Source organism: Anopheles moucheti, chromosome 3, assembly GCF_943734755.1.
Source record: "Anopheles moucheti chromosome 3, idAnoMoucSN_F20_07, whole genome shotgun sequence".
Classification (NCBI taxonomy): Eukaryota; Metazoa; Arthropoda; class Insecta; order Diptera; family Culicidae; genus Anopheles; species Anopheles moucheti.
The window spans coordinates 87,811,175-87,820,199 of NC_069141.1; the positions used below are offsets into that span (position 1 = coordinate 87,811,175).

The 9,025-nt window shown below is 46.9% G+C and overlaps 1 protein-coding gene across 1 annotated transcript; it reads right to left on the reverse strand.

The window, feature by feature from the left end:
• Window positions 1-396: 396 nt before the first annotated feature.
• On the reverse strand, window positions 397-2,542 carry LOC128301171 (carboxylic ester hydrolase-like). The gene is made up of 4 exons (XM_053037520.1): window positions 2,315-2,542; window positions 1,749-2,230; window positions 1,551-1,687; window positions 397-1,488 (listed from the first exon to the last, which is right to left on the reverse strand). Exons 1-4 carry the CDS (start codon window positions 2,540-2,542, stop codon window positions 599-601), a joined length of 1,737 nt encoding a protein of 578 aa, XP_052893480.1. The 3' UTR covers window positions 397-598.
• Window positions 2,543-9,025: the final 6,483 nt, after the last annotated feature.

A 9,025-nucleotide genomic window follows, 5' to 3' on the forward strand; every position in this document is an offset into this window, starting at 1 on the left:
CATGTTGTCCCTGGGGGAGGAAGCGCATGAACGAGTGATTTCACCAAGCCAGGCGATTAGCTATCTTTACTTGCCGCACGCAGTTGTTTTGCGTCCAACCGGTTACTGTGGCAATTTGTGACGCCGTTGCAATCCCCGTTTGGAAGGGCAGAGAGGGGGGCCCCATCGGGTTCAGAGTACAAACTCACAGCGATCCAAGTGTGACGATGGGATGAATTAAAATAAATGCTTCGTCAGCTTCGGGCTCTATGGAGGTACGTGGTAGTATACTGGCAGATACAATTAGACCAGATTCTTCACACCAGAACATGTGATATGAACAATTTATTTTGCAATTACTCCCAGAGATAACACTAATAAAGAAAGAGGAATGCTTTGCGTACTAGAGATGGACTTAGGAATGTTTTATTCGAGTGCCAACACGATGTCGTGAGTTAAAGTTTGGTAACATAGCTCACGATAAGCCGCATGCGTGATCAATACTTATTCAACACATCCGCGACTTAGAACGCGACAGCGAAGAGACTAAAAGAGTGGATAGTAATACTTCCGAGATCAAACCGTCTGAAGATTCAGATACACCATAACTGTCCCAATCTCACTCTGGTAACATTCTTGAGCCATATCCGTACGTCCGGAACAGATCTCTCCAAAAAGCGGTCCGTTTTAGGAATGGATTCGGTACCATCTTCAAGCTCGTATCAATCTGCAGACATCGCAACCGGAAGTAATCCTTCCCGCATGGTTCTACAGGATCCCAGCGTGTCAATCCGGATGATCGGTCACCGCTTTCCGGCGTAGGGTCTCCTTGGTGAGCGAAATTGCACCACATTCTCACGAACGCTTTACGAACGAACGTTTCATCTGCATCTTCCGGCAGTGTAGCATTAAGGGCCGAATGGAACATGTAGAAAACATCATCCCCATGACAGACCCCCGGAAGATGAGTCATATTCAGCAGGTTCTTAATATTCCCCAACCGACCATCGTGCGTGAAGTAGTAGCAGTAATGTTTCACCTTTGGTTGATATTTCGCCACCAGTTCGGCTGCGGTTACTGTTGCGGTGATGTACTCATTGTCTGACAGGACGTCCATCAGCGCCGGCAGAGTATCATCGCCGATTGGTCGTGTTTGGAAGTAGAATTGTTTAACTTTCTTGCCCAACTCATTTGCATTGACGCCTGGTGGCAGGTGCAGCATGGGAGGGAGTAACCGTTCCGGGTGGAGATTGTATTCGTTAAGATGCTTCTGAGCTTTTACCAGTGCGACCATACCTTCGCCACTGTTACACCCGGTAATCAAGGGAATGGGAGGTTCGAGTTCAGTTTGCAGAGCGTCCAGAGGATGTTGAACGACGATAGCATCCGGATGATCACCTTCTACGACGGGACGGAATGGAAACTGTAGTTCTTGCTTTCGTTCGTCGTCTGATAGCGTTTCTAGTTGGTGTTTGAATAGTGTCTTTGCTGGTGCTTTCAAGAGCACATCTGTGAAGACAGAGACACGAAATTAAAAGTGAGGATAGTTTTAAATATGAACAACATCTTACCGAGAGTCTCGCTATCAGTGGAGCCGTGATAGCCCATACACTTCGCTAGCTTGCGTGCCTTTGCGCTTGGATCGACTTGCAGGGCGAAGTCGGAACAAGCGACACCACTTTGACAGATCACTCGATGGAAGTATTTCCTAAAAAATTAAACGTATTCATCAATCTTGCTCTTGATGAACAAATATCATTGACACGTACCTGGAAACAGGGGAAAGATAGTGCAGATACGCCGCCTTAGCACCTGCACTTTCTCCAAACAGTGTAACATTGGTCGGATCACCTCCGAACGGGCCAATGTTCTGCTGGATCCACTGTAACACCAACAACTGATCTTTCAGTCCAGCATTTCCTTCAACACCGGCCTCAGGGAAGCTTAGAAATCCGAGCGGCCCGAGCCGATAGTTGAACGTGACGATCACCACACCCTGCTCCATAAAGTAACATGGATCGTACAGGAACGAGTCTCCACTACCACTCAGGAACCCCCCACCGTGAAGGTATACCATCACGGGTAGTCCGGAACAGTTTTCCCCAATCGCTTTGGGCGTGTAAACGTTAAGAAATAACCCATCCTCGGAACCAACCAGCACGTTAAGAATTTGATCGTACTGCAAACACTTGCTGCCCTCTACGAAACACTCCAGCACGGGCTTTTGAAATGTTTCCAGTGGTACGGGAGGCTGTTGAAGACAGGGTTACGAAACGGCTCTGTCATCAAAACAATCGTTTCACTTCGCTGTCAACGCACAGCAACGATCACTCACCTTAAAGCGTAGATCACCTACTGGAGGCACGGCATAGGGAATGCCCTTGAATTGATGGTAATGTGTGCCACCCTCCGTCACACGCGTTAGACCGCGCACCTTACCCGGCCCGATCGTAACGGTACAGGTGTTTACCGAGGGTGGACTCAGCTGGAGCCAAACACGGTTCAACCAAACCTTCAGCAGTCCGACGCACAGCCGCAGTACAGCCGCCAGGAAGGGTTGCATTTTGGTGACTGAGGTTTGGCTGTACGATCGCATTGAAGTCTTTACTAAACTCCAGTCCCGGTCTCCAGCCGTTGGTGGTGGTGAGTGTATGGAAGCTATCCAACGCAAAGCGCAATGCAATCGTTTGCGTGAGCAAGCACCAACCATTAGCACTGGAAGCGAAAGTGTCCAGTGTTACTTCGTTTTCTGCCGAATGACGGACAGTGAATGAAAAAAGCATTGCATTGCCGACTGGAAGAGAACCATAAATGTTGGTAAGACGAAAATTTGTTTCGGTGGTTTATTTTTATCACAGCTGCACCGCTTTCCACATGGCAAATGTGAGGAAATCCAATAAATCATGTCCAAAAATAGCTTTTCATTACTTTGTTGATTGGGAAATTGCAACAAAGCCAATTGAATGCTTAATGGTTAGTGTTTATTCACTTTTCTTTATGTATTCTTATTTAAGAAAAACTGGTGTCTAATTTTTTAAAAATTAGTATATAAATTAGGATTGATCGTCTAAGAACAATACTATTTTCAAAAAACATTAAGGGACCGTTTCTCATCTTCTCAACCGCTTGAAGCAGCTGATTTTCCATGTAGAAGAAGCTCCTGTACCGTTTGACGGAAGATAAAAATATGGTAGTTCGTAAGTGAATACTACAGCCCCATTATATCGGATCGCTTTATTGACACTTATCACGAAATCATGAGCCCCTTTGCGTTCCCGTCCACGATTAGAAACGGGACGTGTTTCGTCAGCCAAACCACCAACTCATCTAAACATACAAAACATTCATCAAGCGTAGGGTGGAAAAGCAACAAAATGAAAACCGCGTATCCTTTGGCAGGATAAACCCCAGCATGTTCTAACCCCTCTAGCCACAGCAGAATGTTTTATGACCCTAGTGGCACTGCTATCTGCAACAGATAATCGCGTTAGATTTTAACAAAACATTTAAACTGCCTATTAGCCCCCGACGAACGGGGTCAAATGAAAAAGATATCGGCGAGAAGTACACACCCTTCCCGAAGGTATCGTACGTAAAGTGGTAACCGTTGGTGTGGGTTGGCTTTTGTACGTGCTTGATTGAGGGGTTTCGTAGTTTGTAGGGCATGCACGGCAGTACATTCTCACCTGGTGTGGTACACTTATTTTGATGAGTTCTCACCCACCTTTTATCGCCCTGCCGAGCGGAGTAGAGCGTAAAGTGTTGCGAGTAAGGATCTTTTACCGAAGACTACAAATGAACCTATCAGCAGTACATCATGCTCGGTCCTTTATGCTGTGTAATGTTACGAAACATATCCGAAAGAAGGAAAAAAACACTGTTTTATGGATCGAATATACACTTCAAGAATGCCTCTCTCTTCTAGAAGATGATTGCTGTGTGTCCCGGGCAAGCCTCAATTTTCCGCGAAACTGCGACCATAAATTTTCGCCTAACCTCCATCGGTGTTCGGCGTCACCTGCTTATTATTGGATCATAAATTGGGTTGCTTTTACGTGATGTGTCTGTTTAACAGACAACTACTAGCGGGTTATCGCTTCGATAAAGCACCCTCCATCTTCGTTCTGCTGTCAATAGCTCTCCCACAAAGATCTCTTTCCAAAACAGCGCAACGCGGTGCGTAACAGTGCGTTCTGGTAGCCTTCCATCTTTTCCTTTCCACCCCAGAACGTCCCGGAAGTCATGTGACATGCCTGATCGAAGTGATTCATGTCGTGCAGCCACGAGGAACGTCGTATAATCCCGTCCCCGAATGCGAGCATAATGTGGAGTACGTACGTATGTTGCAGGGAATAATGCTACACCCGTCACCCGGATTGAGATATGCACTAGGACACTGCGTTGGCAGCAGGTCGGTGGGGCAAAGCGACATGCGGGAGAGGATGGAAAAAAATGACAACAAACGACGACAGGCTTTCGGTGTGTCGGGACTTTTGATAAGTGACGCATGAAATTCGTAATTGCTCACTCCTAACGATGGCCCCGTTGTGGGCGACGTTATGCGCGAATGCTTCTGAACCGGTGGCCGGAAGCAGAATCTCGCCTGTACGACTGTGCGCTTAGTTCTTTCTTTGAGCCAAAGGCAAAAAGAAACAGATCGCCCTGATGCTAATAAAGAAAAGTTTCTTGCCTGTGGTGCGACAGTTGTGTGTTGTTCCATTGTCGTATGGGTTAGTGCTGGGCGCTTGGTTGAGCGCATAGATTGATGGATGAAGCAATTAGTCTTGCAAATCTGGCCGGTTACCGGCAGAAAGACAGCTGGAGGATTGCAGAACACAAAGGATTCGTTCTTGTTGTAGCGCAGATGTATGTGTGCTAGGCAAAACAAAAGATAATCAGTATTATTGAAATAACGAACGAACGAAACGAACGATCGCGCCTAAATGTATACAATTCGCAGCGGCGGATCAAACGGTAGGCGGAGGAGGCGGTCGCCTAGGGCCTCGCCGTTTTGGGGGCCCCAAACAACTTGTGCCGATTGTGCGATTTTTGGAAATATAGCAGCAGAGTTAATTTATTGCACAAAATCTAATTAAAAAGGTAGATTAAAATTGATCGAAAATATCCTTAGATTTTATATATCCTCGGTTAGATATTTTTTTTTTATTTGATTAGCTATATCGGCCCGGTTACACCGCTACGCAAGTGAAGTATGCAGTGTATTCCAACTCCTTCTTCTTTATCGGCACGACATCTTTAGGATGTTTAAGCCTACCATTTCTATTTTTATTTTTACTTTATTTATCCGTAGGATAGTCAGTGCTGCGTACGGAGGTTTGGTGGTCCAAATGAAATTTTTCCGTGGTCCTGTTTTGTGCAGACCGATTGCGCTACCAATACACCATCTGGCCGCCCCGTGAACCCTTATATGCCCTTTTACTTCAACCTATTCATGTATTCCATTTCTTGAACGGGATTTTTTCATCTTATCGTAAATGATCCTACCGTTAGATGCTAGAATAGAAACCATGCGCTGTTTTCACTTCCGCAATATTCGCAAGCTATTGCCATTGCGATACTCGTGGTGTGGTATTGTTTTCTCTCCCCGATTGAACCGTGAAAATGTCCTACCTGCATGTTGTGTAACAGTATTGTGGTGGAGTATAGTGTTTATTATTTCGATTGTCACAATTTGTGCAAGTTTGCAAGCCGGTAATGATGTTATAACCGACACAACCATTAGAACTCTCTTTTCCGTTTGATATTTCATACCTCGTGGTTCTTGGAATACCATTTCTGTCTGTCTTGATTATTACTTATTCGAAGCTGGGTTGTAGGTTCAGCTTATGTCCACCCATCCCAAACTGTCCAAACACTTCATCATATCCCCGTGTAGAATACTGTTCAAACTACATTGTTGTAATCTCGGTAACATTTGCATCGTTGTTAGACTGAAATTGTTTTAAAATTTCCAATTCTAAATCCATACGGTTGAAAATCATCACTGCGAAATCGATGATCTAAATTAAAAATAGAACACGAAAAAAGATACTTGAAGAAATCAAGTATGCATTGATATAAAAACGATGTTTTCAGTGAAGAACCTATCATAGTAGTCTTGCTAAAACATTGTCGTGCGTGCTGAAAGCGGTTTCGTTTTTTTGCATTGAAAACTCAGTTTGTTTGAGAAAAATTAGTGAGTGCTTTGTGGTGTTGTATCCCTATAATTTGCTACTGACTATCAAATTGTGCCTGAGGAGCATATAGTGTGTTTCATACTGATGTAAATGAATAAGTGTAAATGTGACGAAATGATCGCAAGTGTCTTCACAATGAGCGAAGAGATCGGCCCAGAAATTCTTGTATTTTTTTACGCACGGACAACCGACCTAAAATTGGAGCATCAAATTTAATAAGCGAAATTTAATCGAACGATCGAAATTCACATTAATATGTGCAGGGCCTCGAGAGTTGACAAATTTGTCCAATGACCAAATCAACTGGGCAACTGTGAAAACCACTATACCGTTGCCGCGCACACAATTGTTTTCAGATTTCCGATACCAGGAGAGCATGTTTTTCCAGAGGTAACATCTGCAGCTTGGGACAAATTTGCATATCACAATTGCTATTGCATACTATCAAACACGTGAGAACGATCGCTAATAAGTAATATCAATAAAACGGAAAGCATCCTTCATCTCGCTAAAACTTTCCGTCGGTTGGTACGAAATTCCATACAAAACCATCTGTTTTCCGATTTCCGATACCAGGAAAGCATCCACGGAAGAGGAAGCACAATGTACAGCAATTTTGGTCGAAAACCGCCGAAAGGTATGCAATGTTTAAACACTAACTTTCCCGTTGGTCGAGTAAAATTTTGCAGCAATTTTGGTCGAAAACCGCCGAAAGGTATGCAATATTTAAACACTAACTTTCCCGTTGGTCGAGTAAAATTTTGCAGCAATTTTGGTCGAAAACCGCCGAAAAGTATGCAATGTTTAAACACTAACCTTCCCGTTGGTGGAGCAAAATTTCTTCGAAAACTACCAGTTTTCGAATGTATAGTACCAGGAGAGCATGCACGGTAGAGGTAGCACCTGGTACCGCGCCGGAAGGTATGCAATGTTTATACACTAACTTTGCAACCAATTTTCCGCCGTAAGGTATGCAATAAACATACACTATCTTTGCAACCAAATTTCCGCCGTAAGGTATGCAATGTTTATACACTAACTTTTCATACAAACCAGCTGTTTTCCGATTTCCGATACCAGGAGAGCATGTTGTTCAAGAGGTAACATCTTCCATCCCCCTCCCTACCTTCCCATCAAAAATTGTGGCCAAGATGGCGGACAAGATGGCGGCCAAGATGGCGGCCAAGATGGCGGACAAGATGGCGGACAAGATGGCGGACAAGATGGCGGCCAAGATGGCGGACAAGATGGCGGACAAGATGGCGGACACAAGATGGCGGCCAAGATGGCGGCCAAGATGGCGGACAAGATGGCGGCCAATATGGCGGACAAGATGGCGGACACAAGATGGCGGACACAAGATGGCGGACAAGATGGCGGACAAGATGGCGGCCAAGATGGCGGACAAGATGGCGGACAAGATGGCGGACAAGATGGTGGACAAGATGGCGGCCAAGATGGCGGACACAAGATGGCGGACAAGATGGCGGCCAAGATGGCGAACAAGATGGCGGCCAATATGGCGGCCAAGATGGCGGACAAGATGGCGGACAAGATGGCGGACAAAATGGCGGCCAAGATGGCGGACAAGATGGCGGAAAAGATAGCGGACACAAGATGGCGGACAAGATGGCGGACAAGATGGCGGCCAAGATGGCGGCCAAGATGGCGGCCAAGATGGCGGACAAGATGGCGGCCAATATGGCGGACAAGATGGCGGACAAGATGGAGGACAAGATGGTGGACAAGATGGCGGACACAAGATGGCGGACAAGATGGCTGACAAGATGGCGGACAAGATGGCGGCCAAGATGGTGGACAAGATGGTGGACAAGATGGCGGCCAAGATGGCGGACAAGATGGCGGCCAAGATGGCGGACAAGATGGCGGACAAGATGGCGGACAAGATGGCGGACAAGATGGTGGACAAGACGGCGGCCAAGATGGCGGACACGATGGCGGCCAATATGGCGGCCAAGATGGCGGACAAGATGGCGGCCAAAATGGCGGACAAAATGGCGGACACAAGATGGCGGACAAGATGGCAGACAAGATGGTGAACACAAGATGGCGGACAAGATGGCGGACACAAGATGGCGGCCAAGATGGCGGCCAAGATGGCGGCCAAGATGGCGGTCAAGATGGCGGCCAAGATGGTGGCCAAGATGGCGGCCAAGATGGCGGCCAAGATGGCGGACTAGATGGCGGACAAGATGGCGGACAAGATGGCGGACAAGATGGTGGACAAGATGGCGGACAAGATGGTGGACAAGATGGCGGACACAAGATGGCGAACACAAGATGGCGGCCAAGATGGCGGACAAGATGGCGGACAAGATGGTGGACAAGATGGCGGCCAAGATGGCGGACAAGATGGAGGGCAAGATGGCGGACAAGATGGCGGACAAGATGGTGGACAAGATAGCGGCCAAGATGGCGGACAAGATGGCGTACAAGATGGCGGACAAGATGGCGGACAACATGGCGGACAAGATGGTGGACAAGATGGCGGACAAGATGGTGGACAAGATGGTGGACAAGATGGCGGACAAGATGGAGGACAAGATGGCGGACAAGATGGAGGACAAGATGGCGGACACAAGATGGCGGACAAGATGGCGGACAAGATGGCGGACACAAGATGGCGGCCAAGATGGTGGACAAGATGGCGGACAAATGGCGGACAAAATGGCGGACAAGATGGCGGCCAAGATGGCGGACAAGATGGAGGACAAGATGGCGGCCAAGATGGCGAACAAGATGGCGGCCAATATGGCGGCCAAGATGGCGGACAAGATGGCGGACAAGATGGCGGACAAAATGGCGGACACAAGATGGTGGACAAGATG